The 19,686-nt window shown below is 42.3% G+C and overlaps 1 protein-coding gene across 5 annotated transcripts in view; it reads left to right on the forward strand.

Annotated features, from left to right (window-relative positions):
- Positions 1–9,998, forward strand: part of SULF1 (sulfatase 1) — a gene marked incomplete at both ends in the record, with an annotated part of 81,962 nt that extends 71,964 nt beyond the window's left edge. For 4 of the 5 annotated variants that reach the window (XM_079722474.1, XM_079722475.1, XM_079722476.1 and 1 more), the window contains 2 exons: positions 165–198; positions 9,968–9,998. In XM_079722474.1, the coding sequence (XP_079578600.1) occupies positions 165–198; positions 9,968–9,998 (65 nt within the window). Of the gene's footprint in view, positions 1–164; positions 266–9,967 lie in introns of those variants that run through there. The other variant, XM_079722473.1, reaches the window with a different exon arrangement.
- Between the last annotated feature and the right edge of the window lie 9,688 nt (positions 9,999–19,686).

The raw sequence follows: 19,686 nt of genomic DNA on the forward strand, positions 1-19,686 counted from the left end.
AACCTGTCTAATAGAAAAGCTCAGTTGGACTCCGGCACTCTCTGTATTTCACACGATATATTTCTTTCTAGGGTTAGATGTTGTGCATGGAACATGACATAGTGGGGGGTGGTTTTATGAGTTGTAAAGCTAACATAAATTCCTCTTATATTTTCCTATATCAGGAAATAAAGATGGAGGAAGCTATGACCTGCACAGGTATTCACACTTTTTTATTCTCCCCGGCAGCTTCCTTCCCAGCCATTGCATGATCCAGCCATTTTAACTCATTTCTGTTTCTCACCTTGTCGCACAGAGCGTAGCTTGGGGCTGCATGCATGTTCTAACAGCTTTCTCCACCGTCTTGTGTCCCTGGGGGCAGATCTGTCATTTTGCTTTTAAATCAACTCATTGTCACAACAAGATGTCTCTCAGAGCATTCACCCAGTCCCGTGCCTGATTGCTTGTTGGATGGTGCTTTTAAGCACGGAATGAGGTGAGGAGGGAGAAAACAGAATGACCTTCAGGAGCCCTGGGGAGAAGTGGGGAGAATTATTTTCCTGGTGGTGCTTACACATTGATTTGGTGGAGAGGCTTCACAGAAATGAGGTAGAGATTTTATGAAGTCAAAATCACAAAAGGGGTCACGGGAATTTTAAGAGCACGCTAGAGCTGAAGTTGGAGCAGAGAGAAGGCGTTTCCTTGTTCACAGTCCTTAATTAACTTGGGTGGTGAAAGCAGCCGTGATGGGGCTCAGAAGCTTTGCCGGGTGGTGGTGAGTGAATAGGAAGCGTGGGAGTCGGGGTCAGGGTGTCTGGAATCAAGATTCGCAGAAAGGCCTCAGCACAGCCTGGAGACAATAGTGCCCGACACATGAAAGCTGGATGAACAGCCCTCAGCCCAGTCCTCTTATCCCCTCCAGCCCCCCATCCATCACCTCCCTGTGCTCCGGGGTCGGGGAAGGGGACCCAGAACGCCTGGCGGCCGTGTCAGCCCTTGCACAGAAACTTCTACTCCAAGCAGGTCTGTCAGAAACATGCCGTGCGGGGCAGGAGGGGTCTGTCCTTACCACCTTACTGAGGGGAAACTGAGGCACGGATGTGTCACTGCCTTAGTTCACGAATCCTCTTGGGAGAAACACTTTCATCAAAGGAACATGGACCTCACTGGTGTCACCCATCTTGATACTGTCTCAAAGCAATGGAATACTGTCACCTGTCCAGGGCACCCTGGTGGCCCCCTGCCTCTCCTCCAGCCTCCTGAGCTGTGGTCTCAGGTTCCTCCTTTCAGAGGGCAGTTCACTGGTCCCATGAGAAGCTGAATGATGGCAGGGAAGGTGTAAGCAAACAGACAAGACAAAGGAAGCTGGACTTTTGAGGATCCTTGATAACGGTCTCTCTGTCTCTTCTTTTTCTCTTCCCTCTTGTCTTTCTTCTTTCCTTTTCTCACCCTGCCTCCACGCCCACCCTGCGTACCCCACACCTACCCTGCGTACCCCACACCCACCCTGCGTACCCCGCACCGGCACACGTAAGACAGAGCAGGACAGCCCCCTCTTACGCAGGTCTCCCCCAGGCTATGGGCTGACGCGGTAACATCTCACACACCAGGACTGATCTGCCTGCTTCCCTGGGGTCCCGTTAAGACATTTCTGAAGTGGGGCATTTTAAGTGGACCTCACACTAGATATTGACTTAACAGTTATTTTATGATGCACTCAATTCTACAGCTGTGGGATTTTCCATCTGGCCCTCTTTTATTTCTGTCATGACAGAGGTAAAAGGGTTTTAACAGGTTATTTAAGACACAAGTCTGGTCAGAGCTGAGGAAGAGAGTTCTTCTTCACCAAGCCATCCTTGGACCGCTTTGAGATGAAGAATGGCTAACTGCACTCTAGTCATGAATAAAGGGCAGGCATCTGGGACTCCCCCTACCCTGATCTCTGTCACCACCATCACTAAACGGGGCCAAATCCATCATTTCTGGGGTCGTTTGGGCAAACCCTTGGTAGCTTTAGTTGAGGGCATGGCGTCCCTTCCCTGGTAATGTGGCAAGTGAAAGTGTGTGTGCAGGGTAACCTCGTGTTACCTGTTTTTTTTTTTTTTTCTTCTGAATTCCTTACCAATGGACAAATCCAAGGATCTTTTTTTTTAAAATAAATTTATTTATTTGCCTGCATTGGGTCTTCATTGCAGCTCGCAGGCTTTCTCTAGTTGCGGCGAGTGGGGGCTACTCTTCGATGTGGTGTCCGGGCTCTAGGCACGCAGAATGTAGCACGCAGGTTCAGTAGTTGTGGCGCACGGGCTTAGTTGCTCTGCGGCATGTGGGATCTTCCCGGACCAGGGCTCGAACCCATGTCCCCTGCATTGGCAGGCGGATTCTTAAGCACTGCACCACCAGGGAAGCCCCCCAAGGATCCTTTTTAACTCAGAATGACTGACGTTTTCAGACTCCACCATTTCATAATCCATGAGGCAAACTACCTTTCAGCTGCTATCCATGTCGTAGGCAGGAAATGATGAAACAGGAGGGCATCGACCTGTCAGACCTGGGCTCTCACTGGGCACCCAAAGGCAGTGCTTGATGTGGCCTCCCCTGTCCATTGCATCCTGTTGGATTGAAAGGCAACAGATGTGGAAATGCCGAAAAAACTGCCGTCCCAGTTTACCAGTCCACAGCCCTCCCGTGACGGCACCGCTAATGGGTTTTTGGAAGCTTCGATTCTTTAAGTTTTTATTTATTTATTTATTTATTTTAGAAAACTAATTAAAATGCATTTTGAATCATGCAATTTGATTACAAAAGCCTTTGAGGGCTTCCCTGGTGGCGCAGTGGTTGAGAGTCTGCCTGCCGATGCAGGGGACACAGGTTCGTGCCCTGGTCCGGGAAGATCCCACGTGCCATGGAGCGACTGGGCCTGTGAGCCATGGCTGCTGAGCCTGTGCGTCCAGAGTCTGTGCTCCGCAACGGGAGAGGCCACAACGGTAAGAGGCCCGCATAACGCAGGAAAAAAAAAAAAAAAAGCCTTTGAGAAAAATGAGAACAATCACACCTGAAGAATTTGGAATTTGAAAATTCAAGAATATTTTAGAAAAGGGACTTTGTACGAGACTGACTACAGAAGAGTTTGTAAACTACCTTCAGTTTTGTGAATTTTTGAAAATTAATCCTTAGGCTTATTTAGAAGGTCTTTTAAAAGCCAGTCTGTTCCCTGTTCAATTTCCTTTTTTTTTTTTTTGGCGTGGGAGGTCCATGAGGCAGGGCAGCTGAAATGCTTTGCTTATTCCCACTGGTCATTTTCCCGGTTAGGACAAGCTCAGAGTAGGGACACAGCTCAGTAAAGTGGCCCCCATTCTACTCAGGAAATAATTGCTGGCTTGAGTTGAAAGTAAGAAGTTCTGTGTTGCAAAGTAGAATCGGATCCACAGGTTGATGGAGTGTTTATTTTTCCCGTTGCCTGTGAAAGCTGATGCCTCTGCCCTTTGATGAGCTGCTGGCGGTCGAGGTCACTTCTTGGCAGCCTAAGGCTGGCATGGCTGCTTCCTGCCCGTTTTGTCCCACGCCCTGCAGGCCAGCAGGCCACGTCGTGCCCACCCTCAGCGACCATGCTGCTGTCCACATTGCTTTTGCTTGTTTGTTTTTTCCAAATGTAAAGTCGACTTTTTCTTTTTATTGAAGTACAGTTGGTTTACAATGCTGTGTTAGTTTCTGGTGTACAGCAAAGTGTTTCAGTTTTATACATGTATATACATATACATATATTCTCTTTCAGATTCTTTTCCCATATAGGTAATTACAGAATATTAAGTAGAGTCCCCTGTGCTACACAGTAGGTCCTGTTGATTATCTATTTTATATATAGTAGTGTGTTTCTGTTAATTCCATACTCCTAATTTATCCCTCCCCTCCGTCTTTCCCGTTTGGTAACCATAAGTTTGTTTTCTATGTCTGTGAGTCTGTTCCTGTTTTGTAAATAAGTTCATTTGTATCTTTTTTAGATTTCACATATAAGTGATATCTTATGGTATTTGACTTTCTCTATCTGACTTACTTCACTTAGCATGATAATCTCTAGGCCCATCCATGTTGCTGCAAATGGCATTATTTCACTCTTTTTTATGGCTGAGTAGTATTCTATTGTATAAATGTACCGTATCTTCTTTATCCATTCCTCTGTCGATGGACATTTAGGTTGCTTCCATGTCTTGGCTATTGTAAATAGTGTTGCTATGAATATGGGGGTGCATGTATTTTTTCGAATTAGAGTTTTCTCCGAATATATGCCCAGGAATGGGATCACTGGATCCTTTAGTTTTTAAGGAACCGCTTTTGCTTCTTTTGATTCATTTGCCCCTGTGGCCACAGTGTGTTCCTTGTAGACAGTTATGGGTGGCTTAGCTGTGTGTTAGAGGCTGCACAGTACTGTGGTTAGAGCACAGACACTGAAGCCAGCCTGCCTTGGGTTCAAATCCCAGCCTCACTAGTCAGAAGCTGAGAACAGAGCCTAACATATAGCAAGCCCCAATGATGATGGGTATTCTTAATAAGGTATAATATGGGGGCACAAAACATTCACATGAAGAAAGCGGTATGTCGGGGCTTCCCTGGTGGCGAGTAGTTGAGAGTCCGCCTGCCGATGCAGGGGACACGGGTTCGTGCCCCAGTCTGGGAGGATCCCACATGCCGCGGAGCGGCTGCGCCCGTGAGCCATGGCCGCTGAGCCTGCGCGTCCAGAGCCTGTGCTCCGCAACGGGAGAGGCCACAACAGTGAGAGGCCCGCATAGCAAAAAAAAAAAAAAAAAAAAAGAAAGCGGTATGTGAAAGGGGGTAATAAGTGATAAAAGAATGCTACTGTATTTTATAAGAAACACAAAAAGATATTCATCAACACCAGCACCATCTCCATCATCACTCACTGGCGGCCCAGAGTTCAGCACACAAATGCATTTTCTGAACCATCCAAACCTCTTGAGATCAGAAAGGAAAAACACAGCCTTCACTGCCCTGCTCTGTGTTGTCCTAAGGAAGCTGCCCCTGGGTCTCTTCTCTCAGTCACATCTCAGGGCTCCGTTTTCTTTTCAAGCTGCCTTGCTAGCACTGTTGGACTTTTCTGTTTAAGGCACTAGACCAAGAGATGGGTCAACTCCAGGGTTTGGAGTTCAAGGGGCTGGAGGTGAGGTCGGCTTCCTAAGATGAAGAGGGGACCTGTGTCAGGGCTGTTAAAGGTGTGGGTCAGGACCAGGACCCCTGGGTGCTGCTGTGCAGTTTGCACCCTGAAAAGAAGTGTGCCGTGGAGGGACAGGTAGGCACTGAAATCCAGTTTCCATTATCCCCGGTGGATTAAGTCATTTGTTAAATGCTGCGGTACACAGAGAGCAATTTCAGAATTACTAAATCACACTACTGCAAAAACAGACCTGCTGTCTGGAGTTCAGTGTGTTTTTCAATTGTTTCTCTTTTGATGAACAAAAATCAGTGCTATGTTCAAAGTTATCTGGGCTTGTTCTGTGCCCCGCCCTCTTTTACTGTGGTTATGTTATTCATTTGAAATAAAGTAAGGTTTGTTTATTTGTTTGTATTCCATTTTAGGTTCTTTTTATCTTCATCATTATTCATTTGATTTTGGTTTTTAGTATGTAATGCCTTCACCTAGCTCCAAAGTCAAAATTTCAAAAAGCATAATTTATTCAACTGTTCTTTTATGTATTATTCAGTTATTTTCATATTTTACAGTTACAAATAGTACTGCAATAAAGGGCCTTGTGCAAGTATAATTTCATGTTGTTGAGAATATCTTCAGAGTAAATTCCTAGTCATGAATTGATGGGATTACTGTATCAACAGGTAAATGCATAGGTGGATGTATTAAATATTGCCAGATTGTCTTCCATAAGGGTTACATTCCCATCATCAATGTATGACAGTGTTTGCTTTTGACAGCTGTCAGGCTTTTTAATTTTTTTTCCAATCAAATAAGAAAGAAAGGGTATCTCAGTATGGTTTTAATTTGTATTGCTCTTATTATGAGCAGAGTTGAACATATTTTTGAAAGTACAAAGGACATTTTACATATTTTGTATATTATCTGGTTATGTCTTTGACCATTTTTCTGTCTGATTTCTGAAAGAATTATCAGGAAGAATTCTTTATTTTTTATTGAAGTTTAGTTGATATACAATATTATGTAAGTTTCAGGTGTACATTTTAGTGATTCACAATTTTTAAAGGTTATACTCCATTTATAGTTATTATAAAGTATTAGCTATTGGGAAGAATTTATATCTTTATGATGCTGAGTCTTCTATCCAAGAGCAAAGGACATCTTTCCATCTGGCTAAGTATACTTATGGGTCTTTCAGGAGCTTTTAAAAGTATTTTCTTAAAGGTTTTGCACATTCTTATTAAGTTTATTTATAAGTACTTTATCTTCTTTGTTACTATTTTAAATAGGGTTTTCCTCCATCATTAAAACCTCTACTTGATTATTGTTTGTGTATAGGAGGCCTGTTGGTTTCTGTGTATTAACTTTACATCCTGCTACTTAAAAAAATTTTTTTTTGAGTTAACTTTGTCATGGGTTTTCTTGGATTTTCCAGATACACTACCATACATTTGCAAGTAGAGATAGCCTTGCTTCTTTTCCCACTTGTGTGTCTCTGATTGATTTATCTAATTGGATAAACTAATGCTTTCAGTACAATGTGACTTTGTCCCTGTTCTTAATGAAAAGACTTTCAGGATTTTCCCATGAAGTGAGAAGCATGTTTAAGACTAAGATATTTACATTTTTGTTATGTTAAGGAAATAGCCATCAATTCTTTTTTTAGTTTTTATCAATAATGAGTGTTGAATTTGTCAAAAGCCTTTTCAGCATCTATGGATATACGCAGATCATTTTTCTCTTTAGATATACTAATATGGTATATTGTATTAATAGACTTGCTCAGAATGAACCAACTTTCCATTTCTGGAATAAATTGCAGTAGGTCATCATGTGTTATTTTCTTAATATAATAGTGAATTCACTAATATTTAGGATTTTTGCATCATCTTAATAAATGATTTCAGTCTGAAATTGTCTTTTTGTTTATGCTAACGTTCTCTTTTTAGGTATTGTACTGGTTTCCTATTACTCTTATAACTAATTACCCCAGTGCCTTAAAGCAACACAGATTTGTTCTCTGACATTTCTAGAAGTCAGAAGTCTGAAATGGGTTTTACTGGGCTAAAATCAAGGTATCAGCTGGTCTACGTTCCTTCTGGGGGCTCCATTTCCTTGCTTTTTCCAGCTTCTAGAAGCTGCCTGCATTCCTTGTTCATGGCCCTTTCCTCCATCTTCAAAGCTGAAAATGTAGTGTCTTCAAATCTCAATACCTACCTCTACCCCACCCCCGCCAACATACACTCCCCTTTGCTTCCAAGGTCACATTTTCTCTGACTCTCCTGCCTCCCTTTTTTCTAAAAAGGACCTTTGGGATTACATCAGCCCCACCTGGCTGCTCCAGGATAACCCCCCCGACAATCTCAAAATCCATAACTTAATTCGCCTCTGCAAAGTCCATTTTGCCATGTAAGGCAACATACCCAGTTTCCAGGGATTAGGATGTGGACATCTTTGCCGGGGTTGAGTCCACTATTCTGCCTACCACAGCTAACAATGTTATACTTGCTTCATAAAAAGTTTGAAGGTTTTCTTTGATCTTCTATGCTCTGGAACAGATTTCAGAGCATTGAGATTCTCTTTTCCTTGAAGGTTTAGTAAAATTCTCCTGTGAAATCATAGAGACCTGGTGCTTCTTTGTAGTGTAATTCTTACAAGACTGATAGAAATTTCCTATAGTAGTTCTTATAAACTTATATAAAGGTTATAAACCTTTCTTTTCCTTCTTTGGAAATTGTTCTGTGTAAGCTTTCTATCTCTATTGGGTCAATTTCAATACAATGTGTTTTCCTAGACAGTTATGTGTTTCATTTAGGTTTTCCAATCTGTTCACTTTAATGTCTGCAGCATAGTTGCTTGTGTTTTAAATTTTGTATATTTCAATGATGATTTCTCCCTTGTCATTTTCTGTTTTGTATATTTGAAATTCCTCCCCTTTTTCTTAATTAGGTAAGCTAATGACTACCTGTTTTGATCCTTTTTTTTAAAGAACGAGGATTTTGATTATTAATTAGATATGCCATTTTTTTCTGTTCTCTACCTCATTAATTTTGGTTTACTCCTGGATCTGATAAATGTGTTAAATGCTCACCATCAATCCTTTTGCTGAAGTTTCCCCAGTGATTTCTTGGTTGAATGAGACTCATCCTCTAGGAGACTGCTCAAGATGAGCTGATGTGTGCAGTATTCTCTGCACCCTTACATGTTTGAATCTGTTTTTCTGTAGCCTTGATACTTGAAGGAGAGCTTGACTGAATATATGATCCTTGGTTCCTACTTTAATTTCTGATTTAAGGTGACTTTTACATCCTTGGATGCTTGATTGAGAAGATTCAATTTACTTAGCAGTGTTACGTTGTGGTTTTCTTCACTTTACGGTTTATTTTGGCAGGGGCATTTTCATAAGATGGTAGACTTTTTATTCTTATTTTTTATTTTCTCTTATAATATTGTTTATATTTAGACTGCTTCTATTAATTTCATGGACTTCAAGTATTTACAAGATGTCTAGTTTAAGAAGATCCTTTTCTGTGTAAGCAAGTATACTTTCTTTTTCCTTTTTTATTTTCTTATGATTGGGGGATGGGATTGTAAGAGGTTGTGTGTCCTCGAATTTCTTTGTTTCTCTCTTTTTCTTGCAGGACCTGACATTTCCCCCCTTTGGCTTCCTTCTTCCTTTATCGCCAGTTTCCAAAGGCTGTTTCTCTCTTCCTTTGTATCCTTTTCTCCCTGAAATGATGCCCTTCAAGACTGCCACCTCGATTCACGTGCCCTTCTAGGTCTTTTCCTCATTGTCAGTACCGCGACTTACCAAGACTCTACAGTATTTTATACTTCAGGTTGACATTCTTTCCAGCAATGGTTTCAAATCCATTTTTGACTTCATTCTCTCTTTCTTCTTTTCTCTTGTCTACAGTCTTCCCAGGGCTGGTGCCCAAAGTGTGACATACAGCTCTACTGGGATTTGGTGTTAACTTTTTTTTCACTTACAGGTGATTTGAAGATTCTAGAATTCTCTATCTTCTGGTTATACTGAGGGTGTGGGTTTTGTATAGTTTCACTCACTCTTCCTGCTAATCTGTATTGCTTTGTGGGTAGTTCATTGCATTCTTGGGCGCACCTAGAGAAAAGCTGTTGTCTTCTGCAGAGCTATAGTCATCTTAGTGATGTAGAAAAATCTGAGAGAGAGGAAGCTGGTGTATTCTTTGCATGCTGTGAAAAACCACTCAATGATTGATTTATCTAAAGGATAGAACTTTTAGGGCAAAAAAGCAATCAAAGAAATAGATCCATTTACTTTGAAGAGTTTAATTGCATTCAAATGTGTTTATATACTGAGTGTCAGGGAATATAAAATAAAAATATCTTACTAAGCGTTGCCTATTACATTAAATTACTTTGAAATTCATCATTCATCCAGCAGCCCTATAAGTAGTAAAGGTTTTGTCACACAACTATTCCCACATGTGGCAGAGGAGGGACCAAGACTCAGAGAGACTCATTCACTTGATTTCCTGATTGCACAGGGGACTTGAGTAGAGCCAGGAGTAAAACATAAGCCCGCTGACCGGCAATACCAGTGTATTTCCAGTACCAACCAAGCCTGGTCATAGAAGTTCTCACTCGTTCAATCTTCCTTCCAGATTTCATCATCATTCAGTCACTTTTGTAACCTTAGGCCCCTCCTTGACAACAAATTCCTAGGGAAACATACTTTTGAGTGTTATATTTCAAATTGACTTGTACCACAAAAACTATGTAAGTTATTTAGCCAATAAGTAGGAAATATTTTCTCCACTAAGGATCCACCTTCATCTCTTTTCACAGAGGACAGTTATGGGACGGATGGGAAGGTTAGTCAGCCCGGTCTCACGGCAGACGTCAACTGGCAAGGCCTGGAGGATCTATACAGTGTGAATGGAAGCATCTACGAGGACAGACCAAACTATAGACTTAGTCTGGTTGACTGGACTAATTACTTGAAGGCTGCAGATAGAGTATTTGCACTGTTGAACAGTCACCATGAGCAAGATAAAGCAAATATGACTAAAAGTGCTCAAAGTGATGGGTTCCTGGCTATGTCTGCTGAGCTCTCGGCACCAGCAGAGTCAGATGAAGACCCGAGGCATAGGGTTGGGGAAGCACCTCCTTTGACCTTGCCGGCTGACCTTCCCACCCTGCATTCCAGCCGACCAACTTTAAGCCCAGAGAGTAAACTTGAATGGAATAACGACATGCCTGAAGTTAATCGTTTGAATTCTGAACACTGGACAAATCATAAAACTGACAAGTGGATGGAGCATGAAGGGATCAATCTTCTTGAAACTGATTTCAGCGGCGACGGCACGACGACAGAGCTGGTGCAGCCCGGGCCCAGGCACCAGAAGGGACTTCCCCAGGATGGTCCTCCAAGAGAAGATGCTTCTGAAGGTCGGCTGCATCTTACCACGCATCCTGATGTTGACTCCATTCATCGGGATCAAAGCGTCCACCAATAGGAGCAGCCTATTTCCTCCTGCAGCCAAGAGAGGAGGTCAGACCAGGTGGAGGAGAGTCATAGGAGGCGGGACTTACAGAGCCCGGGAGGCGGTGCCTCCTTTCCACTCTCCTCTGATTAGATGCCATGTTACCTTACCCTAAACACAGTATTTTTTTTTTAACGTTTTCTTAGTAAACTAATAAAGGCAATCATGACAACCGACATTCCAGACTCCCCCGGGTCCTCCCCCGGATACACCCGTGCAGCGGAAGTCAGTGCGCGCATGCGAGCGGTACGCGCCCAGGGACTCTGTTCTAAGTCGCTCTTTGACCAGAGTAGAAAGGTGGATTTGTGGGGTTTTGTTTGTTTGGGGGGTACTAAAACAGTATTATCTTTTGAAAGTTGTAAGGACATGAGTCTATAAATGTTATCCAACCAAGACGGCTAGAATTGTGCCTTTCTGAGTTTCTGAAACTTGACATCCTGGGTGAAATTGCAATCCATTTTCCACGGCCTGCGAAGTGTGGTTTTGATTCATTTTTAACCACTGGAATTTTTCAAGGCCCTCGTTTTTAGCCCAGTGATTTTGCACTTTGAGATCGGAATGCCATGTCTATTTGGTTAGTCTTATTTTTTTTCCAGACTTGTCAGTCTCACTGCTTGATCTCAGTGTGACAAAGGAAAAGGGACCCCCAAGGGTGACACACAGTATGGATCACATATTGTTCAACATACGCTTTTGCCAGAAAATAATGCATGTGTTTTACCTCTACTTGCTAAAACTGATTAGCAGAAAGGCATGGCTAAGGATGTTGACAGTAAAAATAAATAAACAAAACAAAGATTGCCTGCTTACTCCGTGCCTACCCTCAAAGTGTTCATCGTATGCTTAAAATTGCTAAATTTTTATTATTTTCTTAACAGCATAAAAGGACTGCAGACTTTTTTTTTTATCTTTGTTTTGTTTTCTTGACTTGGCTAATAAGCTTAAGTGTTAAGAAAATATATCTAGTTATGAATTTACATAAGGAATTCTTTTCAGTAAAACAAACTCATGAATGTTTCATAATTTAAATGCACCGTATGTGTTGTGTGATTATTTTTAAGGCCTTCACCAGGTTCTGATTTTTTAAAAGCATAATTCAAAACTGCTTTTGAAATTCTGTGTTCTTGAAAATATTCTTGTCATGTATTAGATGTTTAAATACCAGCAAAAGGATTATTACCTCATTGAAAGTTACCAGTATCCTAGCCAACTTCCCAAGAAGGTTTTTTTTTTAGCTCAACAGTAATTTTTGTTTTATTTTTAGATGATTCAAACACGTAGGTAAATTATGTTTCCTTTACGTGTTTAAGGTGAACTCTTTTAAAGAAAATTTAATATGTTATAGTTGAATCTTTTGATAACTTTAAGTCTTTATCATAGACTCTGTACATATGTTAAAATTAACTAGCTCTTTATCAGATGTGTGTGTCACCAGCTGAATGACAGATGAAACATATTTATGGTCATGAATGATGTGCTTTGTAAAAAGGTTTCAAGTTATTAGGAAGCATACTGTGTTTTTTAATCTTGTGTAATATTCTGTGATACTTTTATAGAACAATTCTGGCTTCAGGAAAGTCTAGAAGCACTATTTCTTGAAATAAAAGGTGTTTAAACTTTACCTGTTTCAGCAAAATGAACTTAACCAAGTTTTTATGGTATGCTCATTCCTTGCAAGTAAACTGGAGTCCTGATCTCAATGTACCAATACATGATTAAACATTAGCCTTGTAAAATTGATCCAAAGTCAGTGTGTTATAGAACACTCTCAGATTAATGATTTCCACATGGATTTGCCTCATTGCTGTCCGGTGGGATGTGGCAGAGGCAACCTGAGGGCTGCTTCCTGGGCAGGCATCTGGGCAGCTGCACAGGGCCAGCGCTGGGTTAATTTCTCTACTGTTGCCATCTTGAGATACTCAATCGTTTTTGAACAAGGGACCCCATGTTTCCATTTTTCACTGAACCCGCAAATCATGTAGCCAGTCCTGGGCAGCAAAAATGTAGTTTTTCAAAAGCAAGAGGACAGGACCCCCGACCCCCTCTGAAGGAAATTTGGGTTCTTTGGGGACCATGAATTTTGGTGGAGACCTCGCCACCTTCCAAAAGCTTAAGTGTTCTGATTGACAAATTCCATGCCCTTCCTTCTGCTCCAGACCTCCTGAGGAGCTTTGTCCCCTTCAGATAGAGATGCTAACAATCTGTGAAATGTCCAGAGCTCACAAGGTTAATAATAAAGGAAAAAAGCAAAGGACTTTGGGATCGCCAGTTCCATCCTTGGGTAATTAAGGAAACCATCTGTATTCATTTGGTAGGGCTGCCATAACAGAATACCACAGACTGGGTGGCTTAAACAACAGAAATTTATTTTCTCACAGTTCTGGAGGCCGGAAGTCCAAGGCCAAGCTGTCAGCAGGTTTGGTTTCTCGAGAGGCCTCTCTCCTTAGCCGGCAGAGGGCCACTTTCTCCCGTGTCCTCACATGGCCTTCTTCTCTGTGCATACCCATCTCTTCTGATAAAAGCACTAGTCATATAGGTCAGATCAGGGCTCTGCTCTTAGGACCTCGTTTAACTTTACCTCTTTAAAGGTCCTCTCTCCAGATATAGTCACACAGGGGATTAGGGCTTCAATATATGAATTTCGAGGGGACACAGTTCAGTCCATAACACCACAGTTTCATCGAGAGAAGAATCCCAGATAGTGTTGTCCGAAGACACATCACTGTGCCTCCCTCCTTGTTCCTTTCCTATAAAATGTGAATAGGCCAGGGCTTCGCTGGTGGCGCAGCGGTTGAGAGTCCTCCTGCTGATGCAGGGGACACGGGTTCGTGCCCCGGTCCGGGAAGATCCCACATGCCACGGAGCGGCTGGGCCTGTGAGCCATGGCCGCTGAGCCTGCGCATCCGGAGCCTGTGCTCTGCAACGGGAAAGGCCACAGCAGTGAGAGGCCCGCGTACCGCAAAAAAAAAAAATGTGTATAGGCCAAATGCTGCTATCCTGGAGAGAATTCCATTGTAGTTCAATAACTATTCCTGGAGTAGCTACTCTGTGTAAAGGGCACGAGAGAGGCTATTTCAGATCTCGAAGGGCCCTTGGAGATTGGCTGGCCACTGGGTCTCATTTGATGCCTGAGGAAGCTGATGCCCAGAAGGGCTGAGCTGATTCCCATCTGTGCCTTCCCCACAGATTTAGAAGAGAAAGAGATTTAGCAGAGGTGAGGGCCCGTCCTCTCCACTTTCTCCATTCCCAGATCCATGGGCGCATGTGCGTGCGCACACACACACACACACACACACCCCAAATTAGTGAAAAGAGAGGCCACAGTGGGACCCCATTTGGTAACGAATACTGGCAAGAGCAACAGACATGAAATTAGACAAGACTCACTTCACTGCACACTCTAGCTTTTCCTATCTGTGTGAGCTTGGAAAAGTTACATAACCTCTCAAACACAGCTTCTTTGACTATAAAATAAGAGGTTTGAATCAAGGATGGCAAATACATAGCATATGTGCTGCTTTTCCCAAAATGTGCCCAGGGAAGACAGTGCTAATTCTTCGGGACAATTCTCCGTTAAGCCAGAGCATTTGTATCCTTAGAATCCTCAATGCAGCCAGCTACTATCAACACTGCTGAATTGGTGTTGGCACGCAAGACAAAACCTATTTGCCATATGCAAATTAGATCATCTCTGAGGCTCCTCCCAGCCTCTTTTTTAAAAAAAATCCTGGAAATTCCCTGGCAGTCCAGTGGTTAGGACTCAATGCTTTCAGTTCTGTGGCCTAGATTCAATCCCTGGTTGGGGAACTAAGATACCACCAAAAAAAAAAAAAAAAAAACATTCTTGTGATGGTAGCATCTGCAGGGAATTTTGGTTAAGAGAGAAGGAATGAATACTTCACACTTTCACACTCCCACCGCAAGCCAGACATACCTACACATGTTGACCTTCTCAAAAAGATTTTTAAATGCTTCTTTTTTAGGATTTGCTTTAGAGCTGATTTGATCTCAGATATAAGAAGGTCCTCAATTCCCCTAAATTAGTCCAGTTCTGCTTGAGATTTTCAAAATTTATTTTAATAGAAAAGAAAGATTTTTGATGGATAATTAAAATACCTAAGGAGGTTAATACCTCAGTATGGTCCACCACCCTGGTTCATTAAGGCTTCATGACTTCCTTTTCTCTTTTTTTTAATCAACTCAAATGAAAAATTTATTTTTTCATAGAATAAAAAAATTATTTTTTTACAAAAATAAAAAATTATTTTTAAAATTTTTTGTAAATGTTACAAACTTACAAAGTTAACACACAGGGTTGAATTTTCTAATCTTCAGATCCTCTGGTATTTTATCATCTTCACAGAAGTGGCTTTCAGTGTTCCTTTCCCTTAGATTAACAGCAGTGACCTGTTCTGGCAGGAACTCTTCTTCGGGTTTGTGCCCTCCCTTGAAGGCGCAGGGTGGGTGATGTTAGAAAAAGCCTCTTGCCTGCCTCTCCTCCTCTCCCCCTCCCTGCTTCCCTGTTTCCCCTCCCCTCCCTACTTCTTTGCCACTTTTCTTTCTGTTTAACCCCATTCTTGCCTCCCTCCCTCCCTCCCTCCTTTATACCCTAGTGTTTATTAGGCCTCTGTGACTTCCTACAGAGGCTGCAGCAAAAGCTGTCAGAGCTGCCTAAGCCCCTTTCCCACCTCCTGACCCTCCGTCTCTAACACATCCATACTCACTGCCATGGCTCAGATCTCAGCCTTCTGCTCAGAAATCTCCAGTGATTTTTGTCCCCTCCAGAAGCTTCCTCCTTCCATCCACCCACTTGTTCCGCTCTCCACCACCCTCTCACTACCAGCTTCCCCTGGATAAGTAGCACCTTCCCAGGTCTAAATTTTTCTCTAACTTTTCATCTACCCTCCTGGGCCATAACCCCATTCCCCACCTTAATCTCATCCATCTTTCATTCCCCTACCTTTTCAAATTTTACCTTTTCCTTCCATGTAAACTTTCCTGGACATGATATCTTGTCCATTTTACACTCTCCCCCAGGTAAGAAAACACTGCTGTTGTACCAAGTCTGGGGCCAAGGGAGTGAGAAGAATTGGCCACATTTATACCTTGCTCTTACCCCCCATGTCTTTTTTAAATAAATTTTTCAATCTTTTAATAAATTTTTCAATTTTTTAAGATAAATTTATTTGTTTTATTTATTTATTTTTGGTTGCGTTGGGTCTTCGCTGCTGCGCGCGGGCTTTCTCTAGTTGTGGCGAGCGGGGGCTACTCTTCACTGCGGTGTGTGGGCTTCTCATTGGGGTGGCTTCTCTTGTTGCAGAGCACGGGCTCTAGGCGCGCAGGCTTCAGTAGTTGTGGTGCACAGGCTCAGTAGTTGTGGCTCGCAGGCTCTAGAGCGCAGACTCAGTAGCTGTGGCACATGGGCTTAGTTGCTCCGCGGCACGTGGGATCTTCCCGGACCAGGGCTCGAACCCGAGTCCCCTGCATTGGCAGGCAGATTCTTAACCACTGCGCCACCAGGGAAGTCCCTTTAATAAATTTTTATTGGAGTATAGTTGATTTTCAGTGTTGCGTTAGTTTCAGTGGTACAGCACAGTGATATACATGTATCCACTCTTTTTTAGATTCTTTTCCCATATAGGTTCCTTCCCCCATTTCTGACCAAGAAACTTACCTAATATGCTTACTTTTCATGCTGGTCTAGATAACACACCTTCCTCTAAGTTGTGTGGTGGACTTTGGGGACGTCCCCAGCCTAATACTTTGGGCTGATAGCACGCCTGTTGCTGTACGAAGTAAGCAGAGAGAATGACTTTCAAAAATTAGATTGCTCCTGGTGGGACTAGGGTGTCCCTGTTCCCTGGTGTTAGGGAAAGCACTGCAGAGGACTGGGGGACAAGGAAACGACAAATGTTGAGGGTTTTTTTGCGCTCAGCGTCGCTTCACTTTTCTGCTGGCAAAAGGAAGTGGTGAGTGAAGGTATCTACCTTCTGTTCTGAGTTTCTAGCCCCCGCACAGGTGGGCATCCCAGGACTCCAGAATCTGCATCCTCCCCACCGCAAACCTCTTCCCCCACGTCACCTCACCTCCTAGCCTCAACAGCACAGGTGACCCAGAGCTAGAGTGGACACAACCACTAAAAGGTTTCATCCGAAGAGGAGATGTCATCCACCGTACAGCCCTGATATGTATCCGGTCACTAGGAGCTCCTAAATCAAACCCAGGAACTGAAAGGGCCGAGAGATTCCAGCCTGTGTTTTCCGTAATGACCATTAGGTGTCACCCTAGTGCAACGAAAGACCTCTTTGCTGGGCGCCAGGACCTGGGCCCTTGGCAAAGCTGCCATTTACATTGATTTCTAAAGTAGCAGCACTATCATTTCGACAAGAAAACATCTAGAACTTGATCCATGGCAAGTTTTCGCTCTTTCTTCAGTGCCTAGGATCTTAGCCACTCCAGCGGGCCAAAGAACAGTTTAGCTTTCCACTGATGTATATTGGTATTATGAGTTGGAATTGTATCAGACTTGGACGTTTAAATTCAAGAGTGAGCACCGAATATTGATCTCCTTGCTTTCCAATGACTCCGTGCAATTAAAAATGTTTTTTGGCTACACTGAAGCAACAGAGGCCATCTCTGCCTAGCTGACCATTTTAAAAAGAAGAAAGGAACTGGATGCTTTTTAACAGCTCTTAAGATGCTGAGGTTTTACCAAGTCTGGGGCTAAAGCAAGGAAGATGAGTGGCCACCTTCATAACCTTTCTGCTCTCTTCATTTCTTAAAGAGAAACCGTTTTCTCATGTGTCCACTTCAAATGGCACAAAATCCAGAATGGCTCTGCATCTCCCTTGAAAGTGTGCGATATTGAAGAGATTCAAGAGAATCCTTTTGCTTAAATTGCACACATAAGTGAAGAGAAGATGGTAGGCTCGGGCAGGGATTACTATTTTCTTTTTACATAAATGGCTCCCTTGTTAAATGCATGAAGCCACGGAGGAAAAGAAAGCTTTACCCAGAAGTCAGCACAGAAGCACACACTCTCTCCAATTATCCATGTATCTCGGGCCACCGTGACCTTTTAGTTTAGGTGTGCAAGGGAGTGATGGAGTGAGAAATGGAAATCAATTGCCCTGCTTTCCGCCTATAGAGTGCTCGAAGCTGGCTTCTAAATATAACCACTTTGCACTTCAGTCCGTGAGTCATGCTGTTATTTCCATGGCTCCTTCCGCTCCTTCCGCCTCTCACTCAAAAGTTTTAGATGCCAGTGTACTTAGAAAACTCTGCTGGTCGTCAGACAAGAGCTCAGAATCCAGGGCTTTCTCTCCATGGTTGGGGTCTGACCACACGTTCTTCCTCCAGTCACAGGCCAGCTCCTGGGCCCCTTGAGCAATGACTAGCTTGTTATTCAGTAGAGACTGGGGAAAGGGAGCCTTTAACTGCTTTGTTGATCAAGTTTTGATATTTACTCCTTTGGAAATCATTCTTTTTTATGCTTGAGACTTTCCCTTGGTTTACCAATTTTATCCTTAACTTATCATGATCAACAGTGTGGCAAAGAAAAATACCCATCAAATGCCCACCCTCTGCTCCCTGACACTCCCAGGATCCCAGCAGTTAGGCAGGAACGTGGCACTAGTTCAGACTAATGCAGTTTGACATGTGTCACTTCCGGGCTGAGAAAAAGAAAAGGACTTTTGCCTTTCCCTGGGCTCTTTGCCTCAGAAACCAAAACCAACCCTGAAAGTTCCAAATGGGGCAACTTCCAAGATGAGGAAGTCTCGTCAGCCTGGGTCCCTGAGAGACTCTGTGGAACAGACCCACATAGAAATGTCCTGTAAATGAGAAAAACTTTTGTGCTATGAGGCCACTGAGATTTGGGGGTTGGCATGTTATTTAAGCATAACTTAGCCTATCCTGACTAACACGAACCATATTCAAGGCATATAGTTCTGTAACCCCAAATTCTGTTTGAATTTAAATAGATAGGTGAAATATTTAAATTATTCTCTTTGCTAACTCAATGAAAAGTGTGCTACTGCAGACTTCTGAAACTATAGTCTTAATAGTTCCCACGTGGGAGACTTGGCTTCAAGGCAGAGTTATCAGTTACATAAGGAGTGCATGACTGCCATTTTCCAGAGTAAGTTGAGGCCCATTTAATCCCATCAAACCCCTGTGTCTTTATAGTGGGAGAAAACACTGACATCATTACTTCTTCATCTCTTCAAACAACAAAAATCCTAAGAGACAAACTAATTTCAATCCAACACACTTTATTCTTTCTTTTTTTTTTACTTTTTTTCTGAATTTTCAATGATTAAGTATTCAAGATGTTATAAACCAAGGTTTATTAGTACATTGACAATAGACTTCATTAAACACAGGAATTATACATCTTTTACATTACCCTAAGAGGTCTCCAAATAAATATTCATTTTAAAAATCACAAAATCAAACTCCTTTATGCAACAACTCAAAACAGCCTTTCATCACAAGCACACCCCTACACACAAGAACACACACGCTGAACACACACTCCACTAGGATCCTAATGCCAGTTTATTTGACACAGTATTACATTTCCTTTAACTAAAGAGTTAGAGGCTGACCTGCCTGTTTCATGTTTCTAAATTAATATTTGCGGTAGAGGTATGTATTTTAAGAAAAATGCCCACTATAATACCTTACCAATTATCCTTAGTTTTCATTTCTACATACAAACTTTAAACTTGTTTTGTTCACCCCTTTGGTTTAATATGTCCCTGCAATTACTTTAGTTTTCAATAATATCTACTCCTTCAATTTTACTATGTAACAGTAGAATACCAGAAAAAGACAACACCTTCAAAACTTCAATATTAAAAACACCTTACATGGGTGTAAGGTTTTTTTGGAGAAGAAATAAGATGATCTGAAATATATTTTCCCCTCTGAAATTCTTTGTAGCATCTGATTATTCTGGCTTAAATAAAACTCAAAAGCGCTGAGTTTTCCATAGAAAAGTACTCCCCCTTATACTCT

The sequence above is a fragment of the Hyperoodon ampullatus genome (assembly GCF_949752795.1).
Source record: "Hyperoodon ampullatus genome assembly, chromosome: 17".
In the NCBI taxonomy this organism is placed as follows: domain Eukaryota; kingdom Metazoa; phylum Chordata; class Mammalia; order Artiodactyla; family Ziphiidae; genus Hyperoodon; species Hyperoodon ampullatus.